Genomic DNA, 24,181 nt, shown 5'->3' with positions numbered 1-24,181 from the left:
CTTTAAATTATAATTAGCATATAATACATATAGAAACATAGCCTCGTTCTTTTGGTCTCCTTGTGATCAAAGATACATGGTCAACTACTCGTGAATTTCATATTAAGGATGGAGAATAAAACATTAAAAGCATATCTATTTATTGCACATTCTTATTAAATTCAAATGTGAGTGATCATACGTTCATTTATAAAAACATTAAGGCATAAGAGATTTTTGAAAGGTTTTATTCACATAAAAACTTTTTCTCTTCTTAATTTCATAGATGATATAGAGGGAAATAAGAAACTAACAAAAAGAATAGTCTACAAGCAAAGGAAAAAATTGCATATAGGCAAAAAATAGAGAATATGATCAACTAAGATTCTTATCGAATTGTTAAGTGAAAATTATAGGCTTTGTATTTGTTGGATTGAAAACAAATTCAAGTTAATGGTGATATTATAAAATTGATCAATGGTAGATAGATAGTAGAGATTGCAAGAAAAAATAATCAGGGTAGGCCTCAGCCTACTATGGTCTTAAGATGGCTCCGCCATTGCATCCAATGTCACGCATGGCTCTTACCTCACCATTTAATTTAATTTTGTTTCTTAATGCATGGACATATGACATATGTCTTCATTTTTTGTTTGAAATCCATGTGCCTTTCTTTTTAGGGTTTTTATCACAAATAGTCCTTGAAATTGAAAATCAATCAATGTAGTCCTTGAAAATAGATGTTGCAAATCAATGTAGTTCTTCCATCACAATTCTGTTAAAAATTTCGTTAAGTGTTAATATGGCACATAAATGGGCCCCACAAGAACTACAGTTTCTTTATCTCAAATGGTCCCTGAAATTGACTCATACCATCAAAATGGTCCCTCAAATTGACATGCACCATCAAGATGGTCCCTAAAATTAAAAATCGATGAATGTAGTCCAAAAAATAGGTGTCGCAAATCAATATGGTCCTTCTACAACAATTCTGTAAAAAAAATTTATTATGTGCTAATGTGGGTTTAATAATTAATTAAAAAGTTGTCTAAATACCTTTTTGCATAATAGAATTTTTTTTTTTCTTATAGTAAGACCTACTCCGAAGAGAAATCCCTTCTATAAATTCTCAAAGGTACAAGGCTTAACCAAGGCCTAAGAAGAGGTTTAGAAATAGTTTTTAACCAACAATAGATGCTCTTCGGTTATAATCTCATTATCTCAATGCAGACCTTGTCGTTCTTTGAGTCACCAGACCACCAGAGAACCGCGAAACAAGCTCTCAAAGATTAAGATTGTGAAGATGTTGATCACGTAAATGTTAACGGTGACGTCCTAGAAGTCGTCAATTAGCTCGTCAATTAGCCAAGTTGTTACCAAAGGTGAACTCGATCCAAGTTCAATTCGGTGAAGGGTGTTGAAATGTGTAAAGATAAGTGTATTGAGACAGTGGCGAAGCCAGGATTTGCCAAGGGGAGGGACGAAATTCAAAAGAGTGCAAGGTTCAATCGAAGTAGTTGCTTTCACATTGGAGAGTACAAAGTTTTGAGTCAATATTCATAGCAGAAAATGGTCTTTCCACCAAAGCGGTTGTAAGTAATAATTTGCAAGCTAATGTAAGAAGCTTAAATTGGCTAGGATTAGATCTTAAAAAATTTTAGGTGCTAGTCAAACAGCAGACTGGAACCTAAGTGAGATCTTTGGCAGGAACCTAGATGGTTTTAAATTATCATAAAATAAGCATTAAACAATATTTACAATGTTTTTAAAAAGTAATACAATATCTATAAATAACGTGAGAGTTTAAGATAAATACGGTAAATATGGTGGGAGTCTTAAAAGAGAAAAAAAAAAAACATATAAGAAAAAAAAGAGAGATAAATGGGTTAATAAACCACAAAAAAGTATAATACTTGGTACTGATTGTTCAGTGCCCGACATTTACTGACCTCCTAAAAGACTAATAAAATGAAGACACATGTCCATTTTCAAGTCCCTAACCATAAAACCAAACATCTGGTATTCTGCAAACCAAACATTCTTCTTCTCCCTCATCGAACACTGAATCCCCCCTCATCTCCGGCGACGCACCTACAACCCCTCTATTCCTGGTGACCCAATCCCTATTTCCTGCGACCCACCAGTCCTTTTTTTTCTATAGAGACTGCGATCGTCGTCCTCCGTTATGGACGACGACGATGATTGCGACCTATCATCATCAATTCGGATAGTCCCTCTCACCATTTGATCTCAACTTGGTGATGTTTGTGGTGACAAGCAAGATCTTGAAGCCACACTTTCTGCAAATCGAACCAAACTATCAGCTTTCCTCTACAAATTCGACCAAGACAGTGCACCGGCCAAAACCAATTTTTACAGGTGCCATAAATTCCGACGAGAGCGGAGAGGCTGAACCAGCGCTCCTAGGATGTTTTCCGGCGAAGGGAGTGGAGGCCACCACTTCTCACCCTCACATAGCTTCGCCACTATATTGAGATTTTTTTTGTTAGAGAATAGACTACGAAAAAGGCAAAGAAATGTGGACTACATATGAGGGCAAAAAGGAAACAAAAATTGGCAGAAAATTTTTGGGTGATTCATAGAAATAACACATGACAACTATATGAGGGCAAAAAGGAATAAAAATTGGATGGATGAAAATTTGAATGAAAGTTTTCGGGTGATCCATTTGTAATTTTTTAAATTTAATTAGACTTGTGTAATCCATTTATGTGTCACATTAGCACATAACAAAAATTTTGACAGAATTGTGGTGGAAAAGCTACATTGATTTGGAACACTTACTTGCAGAACTACATTGATCGATTTTCAATTTCAAGGATTATTTTGATGTCATAGGTCAAATTCAGGGACCATTTTAATGTTGCAGGTCAATTTCAATGACCATTTGTGAGAAAAATGGAATTATGCGACCCACTTATGTGTTACATCAGCACTTAATGGAATTTTTAACAGAATTGTGATGAAATAACCACATTGATTTGCGACACCTATTTTCAGGGACTACACTGATTGATTTTCAATTTCAGTAACCATCTTGATGTTGAGGGTCAATTTTAGGGACCATTTGTGATAAAAACCCTTCTTGTTATGTTTTTATTCTCATTCATTTCTAACTTGTTTTTTCACTACACTTTTTCTTTGTAAACTCTTTTTATTTTATTTTTTCTTTGCAACGTTGTACATCATTAGTGGTGTTTTTGAATTTAGTTGTAATTGGGAAAGTCTTCAGTTCGACTCACATGAACAACAAGTTGTATACAAAATTATTATGCCTAACTAATTGTGTGTTAACTAACCCCCACTTCTTAGTGTCACCTAGTACTACGGTCTAGTGGTATTCATCTTCATTTGTAAGTAAGAGGTTAAAATTGGTACCAGGTGAAATATCTTGTATATAAAATTACAATGCGCTAGACTGACTAGTCAAACCCGCTAGTCAACTAAGATAGATTTGTTAGTCAATAAATCGAAGATTCAATTACCAATTTCTAATCCCACAAACTATCCTAGTCAGTGAGACAACAAGGCTGCAGTTTGTTGCAAGTTATTAATGTGTCAAGTGGGCATACTATTTAAATGTTCAATAGATATATGTATCATGTATGTGTATGTGAGATGTGTGACACAATAACAATAACTTGAACATAAGATATTTTTGGCTAGAAAAACCCACCTATGAGCTAAAAAATCGGGGACTCTCCACTGAATCCAATTCACTAGTGTAAACAAAGGTTCATACAAAGATCACACAAGCTCAATTCTTAGAACCCTATCTATTGAGCAACTTTACCTTTGTGCAACCTTGCCTTACACAAGATGAACTCTTTCGGTCTTAACGAAGTGGCAGTTTCTCCTGAACTCATCACCTTGTGGCACTGAGATCAACACGATCAATGATGTGATATGATTTTATAATATGCACATGAAATTTGGATTTAATTGACCAGTCAGATTCTCCAGTCAAACAGTTGAAGGAAGAATTTAACTTGAATCTAAAAGCTTAGTCTAAAATCAAATGTAAAGCTTAAAATCAGACCATTGTTCATATGTACTTGATCGTAGACGACTCTTCTGAATAATTTATCAGAACTAAAATGTATTTAGTTCAAATAAATTTTGGTAACAAAGATTTATGATTTGAGAATACGTCACATGCATAACAGTGACGCTTGTTAGATACTTTAATAACGTAAGTAAGTCAAATGTGTTGTATATTTAATAAAGCTGGGGACTATTTTTAATAGCTAGCGGAGACAGCTAAGGATGATATTGATCGATCCCAGTTCTTTCATTTAACAAACAACGATCAGCTTACTGTTATTTCAATGATTAGTGTTGCTTGAGAACACTAGTCGAACTAACAGAATATATGTGTGTAACTATACATGTCGTTACCTCCCAAAAAATCACAAGTGCGCAATTATCGCTAATGATTAATGTTGCTTATGGACTTGAGCGGAACTAATTGAATACATGTCAGTTCTAATAAACTTTGGTGGAACGCCATCTTCATCAGTTAATAATCGCAGTCAAGTCTTCTGAATTTCGACCGCAGCTGAGGCGCCGCCATCTCAAATGATCTCCGGTTGCTAACCATGGTTTGGCACGAATCTCCTCGCCACTCTAAAATGAATTGCTTTAACACGCTTTTGAATTTAAGCAACGAGTTTCGGTTTTGGTTCCCACATTTGGTGTCATTTTTTATTGGGAGTTTTAACGAAAAACTCACGATACTGTTTATTTTAACGAAAAACTACATTTTTACACTAAAAAGTCAATCCTGATACTATTCACTTTATTCTTTATTTTATCCTTATCATTAAAACTCAAAGTTTTCAAACTTTTTTCATTAAATTTTTTTTATTTATTTATTTATTAAACAATGTCCTCTGTTACAATTGGACCGCACAACACTAGGTACTATTTCATGGGCTTCATTAATTGAATCCAACGACAGATCAGCTAAAACTTGAATGGATTTTGCAGTCCAACCTCAGCCTTGAAGAGTTAGCCTATCCTAATACTGGCTCTACTAAGTGAACGTAGCCGATGACAGGGTAAAATCTCCCAAGATTCATGCATACGATTTGATGATCGGTTTATTAATTCTAGAGTCAATCAACGGTTCACGGCAGATTTTGGTAATTATAAAGTAGTGTTGTATTATAGGTCTCTAGTATGATCTTTATACATGTGTAAATGTTTCTTTCTCATTCCCAAAATCATTTTTCCAATCAAGTTAATATAATAATTAATGGTCCTTCGCTTTCAAACAAGGTGGACGTGCCGGAGTGGTTATCGGGCATGACTAGAAATCATGTGGGCTCTGCCCGCGCAGGTTCGAATCCTGCCGTCCACGTTTTTCTATCTCTCAACTAGAGAAAAAATAAGTGATTCATAGTCATTATTTTATTTTTAATTGGTGGTTATAGAAATTTTTAGTGTGACGTTTTACGTCAGTTACTAATTAACGTGTTTGTAGTCATTATTTTATTTGATTCGTGATTATAAGAAATTTTCGTGTGATAATTCACGTGTTATAATATTAGTAAATTGACAATAGTTAAAATAGCAAGCTTTTTAATTAGTAAATCATAGTTAGATCCTAACATCTTCATTCAGTCTGCCCTAGCCTTAATAGTACATATATAAGTCCCTCCTTGGTTTGCCCAAAATCTCTCGCCCTCTGCAGAAGCGTTTTGTAAGTTATACAGTGGAACACAAACTTTGATCAATAGGGCAGGTGCTCGCCCCCGCCACCGGAGGCAGAGCTAGAGGCGGTGGCATTGTGGCGCTCGGCATGACAAAGCTGACGGAGCTTCGTGGGAACGTACCAGATGGAGAGAGGGGGATGAGAATTGAAAATGGCATCGATGTCCCAGCCTTGGCCTGCTGCAATGACCACAAGAGGCTTGTAACACGACTGCCGCCATGCCCCAACATTTTCGCCCCTCTCCTTGAACGCTCTCCTCAGCACATTCGACGCCTCCACGTCCAGGCAATGCAGGGCGTAGCAGTGCACATAGTGCCGCATCTTCGGCTTGTTGATGTAGCTTGCGCCTGACTTTTTGGCATACATAAACACCTGGTTTGTCACCTGCGTTTGTAGTAAAAAAGTGTGAAATTAAATTAGTCGAACTAAATAGTTGAATCAAATTACTTTTGGACTACAAACTGACCTACTTTCATTCATGTATTTTCGATTGCATCAAATTTGACTCATGATGTAAGAAAGTAGTTCCAATTCAAAGAATATTCATCAACAATGTAAATTTCTTATACGAGGATAAATTTAACAGATTTCATACAAGAAATTCACGGAAGTTGACAGATATTCTTAAATTGACAAAATTTTCAGACCGCATGTATTAAATTCGACGTAATTGAAAATACATAAACGAAAGTGAAACTTTGCCAAATCTAAATTGATTGAAAATGTGTTGTTCATAACCGGAAAGAGGTGCTTTTAGTAGTGTTTTTCACACACATCTTTTTATCTCTGACACATTCTTATTAATTTTGGTCAATTGATCTTTTTCAATTCATTCGATATGACGGCCATGAATTGAGAATGATGTGTGAGAGGTAAAAATGAGTGTGTAGATAACGCTTAGGGTCCAACTACCTAAGTTTCTAGTGCATACCATAACAACAAGGTGCATCAATGAGGTGAATACAGTGAAAAAAACCCCATAATTGTTTTTCTTAGACAATCACCAAGTCTTTGTGGTAATTTTATATATGAGTGTAATGGTCTTTTTCTTTATTGATGAACGTCCAGAAATCAAACGTGGGTGTACAGAGAACCACTCAAGATGAGTTTACTGTATTTACCACAGTAAAAATCCGCGTATGAAATCATGGGCAAACTCCGTACCTTGGTTGGACATTTTTCACCGCGCTCCTTGGCAATGTTCTGGACCTGGATCAAGAAATCACGGCACTGCTCGTAGAGATGGAAGAGGTAATCAAGACCGTTCTTTTTGCCACGTGCCACTTCCCCAGGCTCCGTCACGATGAACGGGTGCTCCCTCTGTCTCTCGCCTAGCAACCCCCCTCCTCCACCGTTCCCCTGCCTATTCATGTCGTCCTTGTCGTCTACACCCTCGTTATGATCATTATTATGACCCCCTCCAGCACTACAGTTCCTATATTGCCCCTTCTTCATCCTCCGCTGCTTCTTCCGCCTCTCCCCCGCCGTCACAACCTCCCACGCCATCCCTACTCCGCTCCCCACCATCTCCTTCTCTTGTTGCACTGGCTCCTCCGACAGTCCTACACATCCCATGCACCGCGTATCATATATCCCAATCTAATATAACAACTACGTTATGTTCTAGTATCAAAGACTATGATAATTGACATATTATGTTACAATCATATAAAACATATGCTTTTAGTTTTATCACGCAATCTCGAACATCATATGATCTGGCATACTATGTTACAAAATAATAAACATCTTTGATTTGTTATTTCTTATTACACCAAAGGCCAAAAGACCTATTTTTCTTCTTTGATTCACTAAATCCTAATTTTTTTTTTATCATCTATTTGAACATCTTATATTGTCACACTATTAATTTGCATGTAAAATAATGTTATTTCAAAGTGTGTAATCAAACCCTACCTATATGCCTATATAGTACGGTTAATCTAAGACACAAAGGTAAATAATATTCATGTATATAGCGTATGGTACCTTCTTGGGAGAGAACATCTAGGGCATTGGTGGTGGTATCACCAGAGACAGGGTTGCGCCGCCGAGAGTCCTCCTCCTCAAGGCGGCGGCGCTCGGCTCTGACGGCAGCTTTGATACCATACCTCTCCCCAACAATCAACTCCCAGCGGAATATCTGAGAGAGGCTGCTCATCATGTCATCAAGCTCATCATCCTTCATGTCCAAGAGGGTGTTCACAGTAAATCCAAGCTCCGCTATCTTCGCCGCCGTGTAGTATCTGACCCCATAAGCCTGGAACAAGTCTTCAAGCCCTCCAAGTCCAAGCTCTCTTGGCGCCCGCAAAGTATAACCAACCGCCCCCGCAGCAGCTGCCGCTGCTGGCGGCACGGCTGCTTCGAGCTGAACCCGGTTCGTCGGCACAACCATCCCACGTAAGTCCCACTTGAACAAGTTCGCAGAGAAGGCATCTGGATCCATATTTTCCACCACTCCACACAGCACAGTGTGAACAGACACTATTTTCTGTGGGAGATTGTAGTGTTCTGTTCCTATAAAAGCTTTTCTTATACTTCCGAAACTACCCTTTTGTTTTGTACGAGTGTTTCCTGAGGAACTGACAAACTGGAGTTCGTATACTTGTATTCAAACTTGACACTTCCAAACCCAACCAAATTTTAACAACCAAAACGAAGGTGTCGTTTAACTTGTTAGGGTCCATCCAATTGGTCCCACTACCCAATGAACTTCTTTAACTTGCTATGTTTGTTAGGTCTAGCCAATGAAGATCTATGCATGGCTCTGATAGATTTGAGTTGACCTTAAGGTTGGATTTGGTTTGTTCTCCGATTCTTATTTATCTTTGAACTCGTACAGCATCCAAGGAGTCATTTTTGCTAGAGAAACTTTAGTAGCGGAGTTACATGGTCGGACGTGTAGGGCAAGTTATTAAAAAGTTCATATAGTTTCTAAGTTCTATGATGTCATCATTAGATTCAAATATAAACTCTATCGACTAAGGCCGAATGTAGGGGAGTCTGTGAGAGAAAATGAGCCAAAAAAAGTCCGACTTTTCTTATTGAAGTTTCTCTTTATTTTTACAAATAACACTCTGATGCATACGCATAAATTACTTACAAAAAACAAGAGTAACTTTTATTTGCAGACTTATCAAACCCTCTTCTACACGTAGGGCAGAACACCATAGAACTTCGTTGAAATTAACATAACCTCGATTTTGCTAAGATAGGTTTCCCGTGTTAGTATGGCTGAGCATAAAAGTTAAGGGACTTTTTTTATATACTTAGGGATAGTCTATAACCACTGTTTTTTATAATTAGGTCCTTGGTTAAGAAACAAACGACCAAGGTCTAGATAATAAAATGACTGATATATCCTATACACTGAAAATAATATGATTTAAAAAATAATAATAATTTACCCATGGTATGGTTCAATGTCTAATTATAAAACTCCTGAAGAAAAAAAAAAAGAAAAGATGAATCGATATTGAATCAATCATAACAGCTACCTACATTCCATAAAATTGTGCACCACAAACACAAGCTAATAAAAAGACCTGTGATCCTATAGAAAGACATTACAATATATACCTTGTGGAAAAAAAAAATATTTGCTAAGAAGGAAATTAAGATATAAAATTCCTACCAATTATCAGAAAAAGAATTTAAAAAAAACTGCTTAACAGACGACATTTCCATTGAGATCCTAATTCCTTTTTATTATTTAAGTGGTATATCTCTTTCAATGAATAACTAAAAAGTGATCCAACAATTCAATTATAATATTTGTTACTTTGTATATAAGCAAAACATTCAAAATTGTACTGACTACCCATTCAATAATGAATTGACAAAAGTCTGTACAAGCGATGGAGCATGTGGTTTAATTCACAAAGAGAACAACATTACCAGGGCTTGACATGCCGTGAATCAACCCTTTTATGAAAGGAAAGACAAATCTCCTCAAAGTGCTAAATATATGTAACTTGTCCCAACTTCCTTTCTCGCTTGCTTGTTGTTGTCTAGCTACTTGTCTCCTTTGGTCTCCTACTCATGACAACCAATATCTAAATGTCCAAAATCTGGGACATGATTCAAACACACAAACAGATTTTTTTTTTTTTTTTTTTTTTGCATTTTTTTTGCATTTTTGCAAAACTTGGTAATAAAAAATCTTGACAGTTCAGATTAAGATTGACTGTGGGGAATTATTCGTAAAATAAATAAATACATAAATAAACAACCCTAATTTTGGTATAATGGAATGTTTAAGATTAAGATTGGTGTTTGCGTAATAAATGGTAATTTGATTTTCCACCATCATATCATCATCAGACTCATCATGATCGATCACACTCAATCAGTCGGTCTAGGGCAACGTGACAGACACAACCCCCATATCTCTGTAGAGATTCTTGAATCTTCCATTGCTCCAACAGGTCAAACATGCATGGAGGGCATAAATGTACTTTCACCTACTCGTACACAAAGTCATGGGAAATGATATCGTGCTGTTATTTTCGTTAGATACTATTTATATTTAATTTTAAATTTAAAAATTTAAAAAGATTTATGACCACACGATATACGATAAACGATTCCGATTACAGAATCTCTGGAATTCCTAAGAAAGGGATTTGGTTAGGATCCTTTTTCCCAATGTCATCACTGTGTTTACTGTTCCCTTTGCTAAAATAAAATTAAAAAACTGGTAGGGCAACTGGGCTAGTACAAAGTTGGGCAGGTGTTTCAGTGCCGGTCTTGAGATTATTGAGGTCCGGGGCAATACCAGAAAAAGTGCCCTAGTATAACTCCACGTAAGAAACATAATTCAATTGTTTTAGTGTTCGTATTTGTGCATGCCGATGTAACTTTTCTTTGATAAAATGATAGCAGGGTGTGAGGGACTATGCTAAGCAACAAGATGGGTTAGCCATAATTTGGTATCTAACTTGTCATTTAAAAGACTCAAACCTAAGACCTCTTACTTATAAGTGAAGAAAAATAGATTTCACATCAAAGCTATAACATTACACGTTAGTTTGTAATTAGATAAGGGTACACAAATATTTCACAAGAAAAAATCAATTAAAGTATGACAGGTGTTTTTGTATAAAACTTATGGTTATGGGGATAATTTTCTAATTTACTGTCCCTTGGGGCTTCATAAGAATTGTCATATTTTTCTATCTCTAATTTTTATACATAATGTTATAAACAATGAATGAACCAAAAAAATTATTGAAAAACCAAATACCACATATATGTTCTTTAAAATTATAACTCATTTTTTCTTGGATAAGAAAGAAAAGTATCCCTAAACCTTAACATTATATTGAAACAGAACATCATTGCTAAAAAGAAAAAGGCCCTCAGTTTGATCTAAACTTGGGTGGCTATTATTATTATTATTATTTGCCAAAGGGTGGTAATTAATTGAAAATGAATTAGTAAAAACCACTTTTGTCAAAGGCACATATAGAAATATAGCAACTTATTTAAACCAAAGATGAAATAATTCATAAAAAAATAGGCAGTCTTGAGATTCGAACCCGTGTTCCTTTCCATTACAAGAAATCAGCGAAACACTGCTGCAAATAACAAATTATGACAAATAATCTAGTTTTATATTTTTATATGCTTACTGAACATAACATTATAATAATAGAAATTAATTTTTTTTGGGCCCTTGATTTTTTGGGCCCTAGCTGCCCTGATCTAGGGCCGGGCCTGGGGTGTTTCAGAACTGAAAATGCTGTTTTTGTACTTTCAATGCCCACATCAAAGGGGATGACAATCAGCTGCATCTCCGCCTACATACTCCCTTCCTATCCCAACACGTGGCCCTGACAAATACGATGTTGTAACCGCTCTCGAACTTGTGTTGCGTGGGGAAGAGGTGGTGAGGTTCGGATCCAGATGCCACTCGTTGTGGGGCCTAGGGAAACTGCCAGCTGGGCTCACTACTGGTGAATTGATGAATGATGAAGTGTGATGTGATGGAGGAGAGAAATAATTTATTTTAAATAGAGCTAATTTCTTTAAAAAGAAGATTACAACAAGGTTAGGAACGTCCACAGACAATCTAAATCAACCCAAACATAAAGAAATACAAGGCTAGTCCTAATAATGGAGTCAATAATAGCCGTAAAAGAAAGAAACCCTAGATTTAAACAAAAGGACTAGCCACCTCCGCTTAAACAGTCACACCATCATTGTGAAACCGACACTTTCGAGAAGATGAACCAACGAACCATTTTGACCAATAGAAAATGGGGGTGGCGAACCACCTGCAGTTTGAGTGCTCTCATAATCCTACCAATTAGTGTAAATTGCACTTTAAAAGCCACCCAAATGTAAAGCATGTCTCCATATGTAATCTAAGGAGGAAACACTCAATGAGCCAAGTAGCAGATGGCGATGGGCAGTGATTCGCGACAAGGAACAACAATTGGGCCGAAGAAATCATGAACTTGCGCTGAGACAAGAACTGCCATAAACTGAGACAAAGCTCAGAGAAGTTGAGACATAGCTCAAGTCAAGACAAGGTGAGACAACGCTCATAAGCAAACTTACCAAATCATAGGGTCAAAATGGAAAGCAAGGAAATTAAAGAAGGAAGGAACTGTAGAAAATTAAAGAAGGAAAAAGGGAAGGACGTTAAAGAAGGAAGAAGCTATAGAAAAATTAAGGCCAAGGGGTTGCCACCTACCCTAACCAAAATGAGAGGCCGACAGCTAAGGCTAGGGTTTGTGAGAGAAAATCCTTCAGTGAGGGAGAGAGAAGAAGAGGGGTCGCATTAAAAATTGAAAATTTGAAATTTACGATCAACATTAGAAACTCTAAAGATGTCAAAGATTTATGATCAGCATTAAAATCTCTAAAGATGCAAATTTTAGATTGTAGGATTAAGTACCTAAAATCCCTTAACCTTTTACTGTCATGCACTGTTCTAAAAATACCCGCCTAGCACCACCTAGGCGTTAGGCGGCCGGCCACTGTCCCGATTAATGTCTAGGTGTTTGAAAATTAAAAAAAGACACCTAGACTTGTTGAGGTGCCTGCCTAGACCGCCTAGGCATCCATCTAGCCCACCCAAACCCGCATAGACACCCACCTAACTCACTCAGACTCGCCTAGGTCGCGACTTACTTAGACAGAAAATAGTTAACCTTCATTTTGCATTTTTTTTTTAATAAATCGTAAGAAACTTATTACATACTTAAATGAACACGCATTATATCTTTGTTTCCCATGATTTCATTATGTTTCAATATTTCATAATTTATATGGCATTCTATTTTGTAGTTTATGATGAAAGTATGTGTGTGTGTGTGTGTGTGTGTGTGTGTGTGTGTATATATCCGCCTTGGCACTAGGCTCCAGCTCGCCGCCCGACTAGCGCCTAGCGTCTTTTAGAACCTTCATGTCAAATTGTTCTCAACCTTTTTAGTCATTTCAGACAAGTACCAACCTATTGAAAATGTCACATCCATTAAGTCTCAATTATTTTTTTTGTCCAATTAACTAGGGCTTCTTTTGTCTCTAATTAATATCAATAGAAGGTCATAGAAGCATGACTCCACCAAGTAACAGTCACCATCACCCCCTTCATGCCACCACCTCCAAACTAATGCACAACCACAAACTCCATCCAACAACTAAAGCCGCCAACATTGAGAAGGTCACAGAGGTTGCTGAAACAATATGAACTGCCATGATGCTACCACCACCATATTTTCATTGCCCACAAAAAAGAATTGGAAGCTTTATTAGCAAAAAATCTGTGAATGAGGAAATCACATGAGCAGAAACAAGCTGCTTAAAACTCATTCTTAACCCTCTTCTTTGTTAGGAGATCAGCCGAAAAATCAACTGAGACATAACGGATGTGACATTTTCAATAGTTTGGGTACTTGTTTGAAAATTTTGAAATGGTTGATACCAATTTGGAATGACACTAAAAGATCAGGAGATTTTAGGTACTTAATCCTAAATTTTAAATATAAAATTTAAATTTTATAGTTTATGTCTCACTTTGACATTTTTATGGTTTTTCTTTTTACTCCAATGTATCAAATTAAATTATTATTTTATGATATTAATTATTATAAAAATTATTTAAAATAAAAAAAAAAATTAATCAAATACATTTAATAATCAATTAAAAATATTAAAAGCTACTGTCAAAATAAGGTGAAAGCTATACTAATTAACCTCATGTTACATCAAATTTGACTTATCAAGTTACAGTATTGTTGCTATTTTTACTGGTAGTGCGAAGTTAAATATTAGAAATTATTATTAATATTTTAAAATTTTCATTCTACATTTTTTAAAAAGAAAATTATCTTTTTAATTAAAGAAATTTTATAATGCTGATTGAGATTTTTAGACTGTGGATATGAATTCTTAAAATATTTTAACATGCTATTTAGAGATGTTATTATTGACTTTACCTTCTTTTGAGAATAGTAACAGTAAATATTTGGTCAACGAAAGGTACTTGGACTGGAATAACTAATGTAAAGTTGACACGTAGTGTACGGAAGTTGTGGACACTTCCCAAAGCAGAGCAGTGGCTCAGGCAGTTATTAGCAGTACTCTTCCTTTAACCTCACCTTACCCATCCTTTTTAATTTTATTTGTCTTTTTTTTCCTCTCAGTTTTTTATTTCACACGTGATTTTAAAGATCCAAATGCACTAGATATGATTATATCTTTGTTCACGTGCAAATTTCAAGCGTTATATAATTTGAAAATTGTGCGAGTACAAGATCGGATGTTTAAATAATTATCTTTATATTAAACTCTACATGTAAATCTAATTTGTTATAACACAGTTGAGTAGTATGATTTTTAATTTGTAAGCGAAAAATTTTAAATTCGATTGTCATCAAAGAAGCACATTGTGAATTTTAACTTATTTATATTGTATGCATTCAAAAATCTAAAATGCGATGCATGTAGCCACTTTGAAATTTTTGGGAAATTGATTACATGTCAACTTAAATTTGCCCACTTATTCTCAAATTTTTGTACCAATTTATTTGAATAATAATTGTTTATGACTTTATCTTTTATCCTAACTTTGGGTTCACACCCTTGTAACAGATATGGAATAAACACGCCAACTTTGGGAATTGTTAAGTTAGAGATTTAACAAGCTCGTTTTCTCCTGATGCTTTCTTCTTTGATTTATTTAATTCAGAAGCTAAGAAAGTAAAGAGGAGTGAACGAGTAGAGAAGGGGAAATGCACAAAATTCCACTTCGGTCCTAATAATTTCATTTGTGGTGATTTATTGATTTAGTCTATGTAGTTTACTAATTGTTGTCATTCAAATTCAATGACTTAATAAGGTTGCGTACGAAATATGTAGTTTACTAATTTTTGTAATTCAAAGTCAATGACTTAATAAGGTTGTGTACTCAAAGAAATTAGCACACAAAATCCATGCGGTTTGATGTTTTAACACCTCCCGGGTTTCAAAAAAAAAAAAAAAAAAAAAAACACCTCCCAAAAGCTTCTAGAGGTGAACATTTTTTAAATTTCAAGTTTATGCAACTATAAATCTATAAGCACACCATGATGCAAAGTGAAGGTTTAAACACAATCACATAGGTGGTACAGCATAGTTACATATTATAACATACATATTGCAAACTTAATGAGACATGAGCTTTAATCTGTTCATTTTTCTTCTTGGCATGGTTGATCAATTTGTGACCCTAGATGGGAACCAAAGGCAGTTTGCCTCCATATATCTCCGGAAGCTGGCTCTCATCAATCTCTTCAAGCAGAGTTGATTTCAGCATTTTGTTTTCGACGAATACTATCTGCACAGAGAAGCGAGATGATCTGAATTCTGAAGTATGAAGTGCTGTATACACTAATGCTGCATAGCATCTTGTGCAGATTGATAATTTTACCTTCTTCTTAGTTTTGTTGTCGATAAAAGGGTAAACGATTTTCCAAACTGTCATGAATATGAGAGGAGCATGAACGATGTACATCTTCCCTAGCCTTTCCGGATAGTAGTCCTGCAACGATTAGTAAACAGTTACATATGTTATGGGACAATTTGTATCCTTCTTGTTTTATTTTATTTTTTGCCTTTACTTTTGCTGTAGAAGAAATAGAAGAAATTTATATATTATCTGACCAGCAAGTTTGTTTAATCTTATATGTACATAGAAAGTAATGCTAAGTAGCAGAACAGATACCTGCAAAATTGAAAGAGCCCCAAGGTAACCTCGGACGTCACTGTTTGAATATCCCCAGCCTTCGAGATCTCCTATGGCAATGAACTTCTGTCCTGGCGGAATCCTGACACATGAAGTTCAATTCAGCACATAAAACATATCGTCTATGGACTATACATGTTTGGTACGTTATATATCCTTGCGCTCTTACATTAAATAGCTTTGCATTGGCAAAAAAAAAAAAAAAAAAAAAATCGCTTAGGAACACGGTTGAGTGACAGAAAAACTCACTTTGCACATATCTTGTCGAGTCCATAGACTACAAAACCTGTACATACAAAAATATATGACTTTTAGATTTGAAAGACTTATCAGATTTCGTTTCAACCATAGGAAATGTTACTTATCGTGTGAAGGTTTCGGAAAAAAAAAAAAGTAAAAACGTACGCTTGAATTCCTTGAGGCTGTCTTGAAAATGTCTATAACCAAGGATAACTGATATGGGGCATCCTTTCTTGTCCGATCCCTGTAAAAACATCTTGTTCTGAGCAATTTGGTTTGGAACCTCAGAAGCAGTAATAGAACCTTTAGGAACAAAATCACGTCTCCATTTCATGTACTTGAGGAACATTGCAGATGCCTGCTCTATATCCAAGTCGCGAGCACGCAGGAACCTCCTTATTGTGAGATCATCCACTTCCTACACACAATTACACACCACATTCCAAAATATCAGAATTTGATGCAGGCATAGCTAGATTCTGCTCAACAAAATACAAGATCAACACGGGAAGATCAGCGTAGGCAAAGAAAGCATGGCATGGTTCAAGTAAAATCAAGCCATCCTTCCCTTCCAATTAAAAGCATTATTACTATAATTTACCGTTGCCTTCATTCTTGGTTTCGTACCTAAGCTTAATGTGAAAAGTGATTATCTTGCAAATCGATTACTTAATAATCTGAAAATGATCTATATATATTAATTAGATTTTTGAAATTAGAACAACTGTTTTCACTAATTTTCGCAAGATTTAGTGATTTTTATTAACTACAAAATGTGCAAGGCAGCACCTTGTAGGATGGATCCTTGCCTTCAACAAATTCTCTCACACGACGGATCCTCGTCAGTGTCACTGCTTCTTCTGCTTCATGTTTCATGGTTTCCCTGCACTCCATCTCAGACAATATCTGCCGTCGATCTAATTTATAAATAGCTAGCTAGTAGTTATACTGAGAAATACTCACGAGTTCCAATCTCGTAGCCCCATTTTTTTTAGAGTATGATTCCGAATCTATAACGGTTGATTACGCTGGAGTTAGCTTCTTCAAAACTGTCAATGATGCAATGCATGATGAATATCTCACACAGCGAACTCCGGTTGGTGGAGAGGCTCAAATTCCATGAGTGCCAACGCTCTAGGGTTTGGTCAAAATTAGGGTTTGTTATGAATGCTTATAACATAACAACTTTCAATACTTCACTGGGTTTAACTGAGCATATAGCAAATTGGAGTTAGATAAGTTGACCGAAGTCTTCACCCAAGTTCGCATCACACTCGTAATTAAAATAGTTAAATTATAACATTGAAAAAAATAATTACGAATACACATAAATTGTTCCTGTAATTTTATCAAAAAAAAAAAAAAAAAAGAATCTCCAACAGCAATAGGGGAGGAATTCATGACAAACGGCGCATGGTTAATTATTACATTTTAACACGTTTTATTATTTACGGAGAATTCTATTGTAATCCTTGTCTAAGATTATTTTTTGAATAAAACCTTGTCTAAGATTAAAAACTAATTCTAATCCTTGGCATTTAATTGTAATTTTTTAATATTAAATAGGTTGTAATAATTATTGAGTTTTTTGTTTGTAAATTATATATTAATTCTCATAAATAATAAAAATGTTATTTATCATTGATAGTTATTATTAAGTTCTCATAATAAGAAAAGTCATATGTTATCATATATTTTTCATCGTGCGTGAATTTCTTCATATATATATATATATATATCCATATTACATACATATATATGTTTAGATACTATAGCTATGTACCGACACATTTGTATTGATACATTCGTACCGAAAGTTATCTATCGATACATTCGTATTGACACTTACAGACCGATACTTCTGTACTTATTAGTAAAATAAGGTACCTAAAGTTATATACTTAGACATTCGTACCGAAACTTATGTACCGATACTTTCATAACTATGAATAAAATAAGGTACCTAAAGTTATGTACCTATACATTCGTACCATGTACCAATACTTCCGTACCTATGAATAAAATAAGGTACCGGAAATTATGCATAAATTGTTTTTGTTTTGTTGTTGAATTTATTTTAATAATAAGAATTTGAATTTTGAATAAATTTTTATCTATTAATATATATGATTGGAGCACACAAAACAACATTAATTATGGATGTGTAAAGAATTTCAAATGGTAACTTCATAAATAATAAATGTGCTCTAATTACTTAAATGTGGTAAGTTTTAAAAATATGGACTTATATTACATTTTGAAAACCATTCAAGTTAAAATCTAAAAACAATCTTATTCAAGCCTTAGAATCTAAAAACCCTATTATTTATCACCAAGTTAAAATATGGACATGTCATCGTGGAGAGTGACTTTGCGTTGGCTATTACGGCGATTCATAATTCCTCTTCAAATATTTCTGTTTTTGCGGAGGATGTTCGTTCTAGTGCCGAGTTGATATCTCCGATTCAGTTTCAACAGGTTCCTAGATTGTGTAATGGGGTTGCCCACAGTTTAGCTAAGTTTGCTATTTCTATTGGTAGTGAAGTTGTTTGGCTTGAGGAGCCTCATGTATTTATTCAGGATCTCCTTAGCCATGATATCATGTAGTTTGTTTTTAATAAATATCGATTTCTTTTCAAAAAAATAAAAAAATGAGTTTTAACGAGAAACTCATGATACTATTCACTTTAACAAAAAATCATATTTTTACATTAAAAATAATTATGGTACTATTCATTTTACCCTTTATTTTGTTCTTATCATTAAAATTTAAAATTTTCAAACGTTTTTCATTAATTTTTTTTTTTTTTTTAAAAACCCAAACCAGCTTGCACTGTTTACTGACAATGAGCAGACGAAAATGCCCTCCGTTTGGCTTTCCATCAGGCGTTTTTTCTCTCTGTTGCACAGTTAAACAACAGAATTCTCAGCTGCTCTGCAACGGGTTGGCGATTTCGATCGTGCGTCCTACACTCCGCATCGATCTCTTCCATCGCTGCTTCGTGATCCTTCCGATCCCTGCTTCCTCATCTGATGGGCTTGCTTGAATTCCAGAGTAAAAACCTTGAAACTTAAAGGTATGAAAATTTTAATTTTTTTAATTTTTTTATTTTTATTGTTAATTTCTGATTAATATCATTCTTCATAGACCCATTTAGAATCTTGATCTGAGTTTTTCTTAAATCTTGGGATTTTATAATTTTTTAGTTTTATAATTTTCTGGTGCACCTGTGATTAAATACAACCGAATTTGATTTTATCCACAAGTGCAGATCTTACCCCGTAGTGCTTAATCCAGAGAATTGGTACTCATAATCAATAAGATTCATATGGCTTATTGGTATCAATTTTGGTTGCAGCAATGCTATTCTTGCTGAAGACCTGCCATGTAAGTGATTCAGATTGTGGTAATTGCCGTACAAGTTAACACCTTTGTGTGGAATTGGTGCAACTTTTGGGGTTTGTGCGATGTTATTTTGCTTAGTTGTTGGCTAAAATTTGGTTCTTTTGATTTGGGTCTGGTGAAATTGTTTCAACGGTGGGCGGGATTGGTGTTCAGGGATGTTATGGTTTTGTGAGGTTTTGATACGGTTGTCATAAATGGAGGATGTTAATGAAGTTAATGAACATGCTTATCTTTGTAGGCTTGACTTCTGAACACAAAGCCTACTCTTTTCAATTGTTGGAAAGGTTTCTTAATTTTTATTTCTATTTGTATGTGTTGAATTTTGGGTTATTTTGCGGATGTTATTCAATTGAATGAAAATTTGATGGTTTTTTAACCTTTTGGTTTTGTAGGATATTTGCTAATAGGCAATTGGCTGCGAGGTAGAAGGAGAGGAAGGTGAGGTATACGGATGAGTGGAGAGGAAGATGCAGACACTTCAGACCGAGGCAACCACCCTATCAGCACAGGTCACTCTATAATAGGTATAATATCCGTTATTGATTGTTTTTCCTTCTTGGTTGATTAAATAAAATTGTGGTCGATGATATTCAACCAATGGAAAATGTGACTTTCACAAGCTCCAAGCCTCTGTCAATTCTAGAGATCTCAATATGTATCTAAAATTTGCTTAAGACTCTGATGGAAAAATGTATTTAACGTTTTACGTTCATATGCATAGGCTCGACTTCTAAAAACGTATCTTGCAAAGCTATGCTTCACAAATTTACAATGCCTATCAAGTGCAGCACATACATTTGTGTTGTATAATTGTATTCAATAAGGATAATACTATCACTGCACCTTATTCCTTGACACTTTGGGCCTTCTTGAGTCTTCGTTGGAGTAGTGCAAATCAGTTTTCCAACTCGATATCATGGTCTGCAGTAGCTCGACTGGTAATTTTTGGCATAATGCTTTTGAAAAATTTAGTTGTTTTTGTTGTTGATCATGTTTATTTGTCAAAGTAATGATTTTGGTTCCATGTCAGGGCTTTATGAGTATGATCATGATGCGTCAAAAGCTACGGAGCTTGAAGTGTCAATTAGAATTAAAGTGATAATACATAGTAAGTGTTTGGTTTTTGTTTTTTGTTTTTTTAATTTCTGCTGCAAAGTTTTTGAATTTCTCATTTTTCAGACACCAAATTCCATTTGAAAAGAGTAGGTTGGTTAAATACCTTTTATGCATCTTTTGTTTTGATTTGTTTGTTGGATGTCAGCATGCGGGACACTTGAGTTTGAGTACCTTCGTCTGTTCTGATATGATAATGCGATGTTAATTTAGGCTATAATGATGAATCTTTGTGTTTAAGATTTTTTTTTTTTTTTTTAATGACAAATGTGTGAGGCATTAGCTATGATTTCATCTGGGCAATTACAAAATATAAAAAAGTAGCAAATTGTTATTAGCACTCCAAAAATCTCATTTGGCATTCCAAACTTTCTATAATTAGAAAGAAAAATACACTTATGAGGAGTGTAGAATGAGATTTTTGGAGTGCTATTAACAATTCCCAAAAAGTATCCTCTTTGCTAAGGATAACACACTCCTGCAGGAACTAGACATCCCAATATTTTGCAATCTGATTACAAATTATCTACCAAAAGTACATACTGCTATCAATTATATGATATTTTTAGATTGTTAGTGGCTTTGTTCTACTTACTTGCTTTTTAACATGGAGAGAAATTTAATCTGTATTTGAGAATTAGTGGTCTTCTTGATGTCCAACTATAGGGAAATGGTTCTTGAAATTGTATTTTGAAATTAGTGATCTTGATTAGTTGATTCAGAACAAAAGAACTAATTTCCTTCCTACATTCCACGTGTATGTAAATAGTATCGCTATTATATTATATATATATTGTAAAAAATGACAGTAAAAGATGACCATGTTAGTATTTTATGAAATCCCGTAGGCCTCAAAGATAAAAGAAATAAAGATAACTAAGAATAAACAAGCATATATAATAATCTTTAGTAATTAATTAACGAAATGATTAAGGTTAGGGTTAGTATTAGGAAGAAATATAATAAGATTATGATGAGTCTCTCTCTCTGACCTTGGTGGAAGGATCCTGGGCCTCGACAGATGCTCTCATGAGACGACTTTTTCTCAGCTCCTCCAACTCCGTGTCGTCTGCATGCGATGCTGCTACTACTGCTGCAGCTTTTACTTGTTCATCTTCTTCTACTTTTAGGGTTTCTAACTCCTTCAACTCCATTACATTATCAGCAGAGTTCATCAAAACCACAGCAGCACTCATCTCTCTCTCTTTCTCTAATTTCGAGTTCGAGTTCGATCTGCAGGATGGAGAGAGTTACATAGCTGAGTTGTTCATAAATTTATAGCAAATAGATAGAAATAAGGAAATTGCAAAGTAACGATGTGAAACATTGTCATTTTCCAACAGTAAAAAACAGTTGACACCAGTCCCCGCACAATTTAATTTAAAGCTACCATTTTCTACTCCACATTGATTGTGATTCGGGAGGGAAGCGTAGATCCTTTTTCAGATTTTTGTGTTCGAAGCCAAGGGACCAAAGAAACTGAATCACTTAATTTAAATCATGCGGCTCTCATTAATTAGCATATTTCATTGGTCCGTTTTACACAAAACCAAGTCTTTGAACGGCGTCGCTCTCTTAAATAGTTTGGATTCTCTGGTCAATTGGTTCCAGGTACACAGATCCAAAGAGTGACCTGTGATTCGGCGAGTCAATCTCATTGTCAATTTGTGCATGAGTGTGTCGAACTTGTTAGGAAACTTTGATTTTCCAACAATACGCATTTATGAACATGGTCACATTAATAATTTGATGGGATCAGTGTAGATCAGTTACCTCTCATAATAATTTGATGGGAAACTCATGGCATATAAAATGTATAATTGAAGAGCTTGCGTGACGAGTATCATTAATTCGTGACACTAACTAAAGATTTTCTAAGAAGCACAAATTATTGAAAGAGTTTTTAAAAAGGAGAAGTTAATGCAACGAAATTTTGTTTGGTGTGATAGGTGCACAATCAAGTGGTGTTTTAATATGGACAAACAATAATATGCCATGTGGTCGAGTCTGCTGGAGGGAAGAGAGCTGTTATTGCAAGCAGCCCATTGGATCATGAGTGGGTACGCATTTGGGTTGATAGATGGCTTCCAAAAATTCCTATGGGCCATCCCACTCTTCTTCAGGGTATTTCTGTATATGCAAACCAAAAGGCCTCCTCCATTATTCAACCGGATTCTCGGGGATGGCAATGGAAGGCCATTGACGACATTGTCCCTGACGACATTGGCAACCGGATTCTCGGGGATGGCAATGGAAGGCCATTGACGACATTGGCAACCGGATTCTAAATCTTTTTAAAAGAAGATGTTCTCCTTCCCCAATTTGTCTATTATGCAACGAACATGAGGAAACTATGGAGCATGTTCTCCTGTTTGTCCATGGACGATTCGGGTGTGGTTTGGAGGCCCATTAAACTATAGGGTGGATCCAATGGCTGTGACAACTCTTGATGCCTGGATACTCATGGTTTCTAAGGAGTGTTTGAGGAACTCGGTTGACACGAGGTTTCTCCTTACGGTTGTGGCTTTTACTTGCTGGCATATCTGGAAAGATTGATGTAAGTTAATTTTTAATCGAAAGCCTCCATCCCTGCTCCGAACTATTTAGGTCATTGTTGGTGAAGTGGAGTTGTTCCTGAAGGCCAAAGCCCTGTCACATATCCTTTCGGTCCCTAGTTCTCGACCCCCAGATCATCATTGATCTTAGACCCCCTCCACCCCCGCACATGTTAAAAATAAATGTTGATGCTAATTGGTAGGCCGATTGCGAGCGAGGAGTTGTTGGGGTGGTTGTTGCGTCATTTCAGTCTATGGAGATGAGCGACTATGTTTGGGTTGAAAGATCCCCATCTTCATTTGTAAGAATCTTGAATAAAGATGGGCTACCTTGTCTTCCGTAGTTTGTTTCTGGCTCATGGGGGAGGGTTGACGTTGGTGCCATGTTTGGCGGCGTCTTTGTATGCCCTGTCCTCATTTTTTGCGTTGTATTTGCCGTCTCCTATTGGCTTTCCTTTCTTCCAGGTTAATCTATCTAGCTTTCTCAGAAAAAAAATAAAAAACAATAATATGCCATAAATCTAATATATAATATTAATTAATAGAGAAACATATATATTATGGTGTTACTTGACTGTGGTAACACAAGTGGTCTCGAAAAGTTTTTTGAAAAAAAAAAAAACATGTATGCTCAAAAATCAATTTTGCTGAAAACTCTTTTATTAGAGGCACGAAAAGATACAATAAAATTTTAATTGTTTGTAAATACAAGTGCTTTTACAATTCATAAGTACTTCTAAATATTGTCATTTTTTTTTTGGTTTGTTACGTAAAATTTATTTATTTATTATAAGGGAAAGATGATTTTATCATTGTCTCGTTTATTTATGGCATTTGATTAAATAAACGAGGGATACGTAAAGAAATGGTCGTTTGATAACTATTTCGTTTACAGTTTTTTGAAAACGTAAAATTGA

General features: G+C 35.3%; 2 protein-coding genes, 1 long non-coding RNA gene and 1 other non-coding gene across 5 annotated transcripts; 2 read left to right on the top strand and 2 right to left on the bottom strand.

The window, feature by feature from the left end:
* The first annotated feature begins 5,280 nt into the window (after positions 1-5,280).
* Positions 5,281-5,362, top strand: TRNAS-AGA (transfer RNA serine (anticodon AGA)). Its single transcript has one exon. It is a non-coding gene; the product is annotated as a tRNA-Ser (tRNA).
* A 257-nt stretch (positions 5,363-5,619) lies between these two features.
* Positions 5,620-8,181, bottom strand: LOC137711707 (floricaula/leafy homolog). The gene is made up of 3 exons (XM_068450968.1): positions 7,706-8,181; positions 6,881-7,278; positions 5,620-6,100 (listed from the first exon to the last, which is right to left on the bottom strand). Exons 1-3 carry the CDS (start codon positions 8,160-8,162, stop codon positions 5,735-5,737), a joined length of 1,221 nt encoding a protein of 406 aa, XP_068307069.1. The 5' UTR covers positions 8,163-8,181; the 3' UTR covers positions 5,620-5,734.
* A 6,979-nt stretch (positions 8,182-15,160) lies between these two features.
* LOC137711715 (sec14 cytosolic factor-like) lies at positions 15,161-22,284 on the bottom strand. Its single transcript, XM_068450975.1, has 7 exons — positions 21,702-22,284; positions 16,356-16,608; positions 16,200-16,236; positions 15,930-16,032; positions 15,636-15,746; positions 15,220-15,542; positions 15,161-15,181 (listed from the first exon to the last, which is right to left on the bottom strand). Exons 1-6 carry the CDS (start codon positions 21,903-21,905, stop codon positions 15,435-15,437), a joined length of 816 nt encoding a protein of 271 aa, XP_068307076.1. The 5' UTR covers positions 21,906-22,284; the 3' UTR covers positions 15,161-15,181; positions 15,220-15,434.
* Positions 19,108-21,296, top strand: LOC137711703 (uncharacterized). 2 transcript variants are annotated; one of them, XR_011065088.1, is made up of 4 exons: positions 19,108-19,267; positions 19,463-19,578; positions 19,989-20,120; positions 20,318-21,296. It is a non-coding gene; the product is annotated as an uncharacterized lncRNA (long non-coding RNA). The 2 variants fall into 2 exon arrangements; XR_011065087.1 differs by having other exon boundaries at positions 19,989-21,296.
* Positions 22,285-24,181: the final 1,897 nt, after the last annotated feature.

The sequence above is a fragment of the Pyrus communis genome, chromosome 12 (genome assembly GCF_963583255.1).
Source record: "Pyrus communis chromosome 12, drPyrComm1.1, whole genome shotgun sequence".
Lineage (NCBI taxonomy): Eukaryota > Viridiplantae > Streptophyta > Magnoliopsida > Rosales > Rosaceae > Pyrus > Pyrus communis.
The sequence above is the reverse complement of the archived record's forward strand: the minus strand, read 5'-3'. Positions and strand labels throughout refer to the sequence as shown.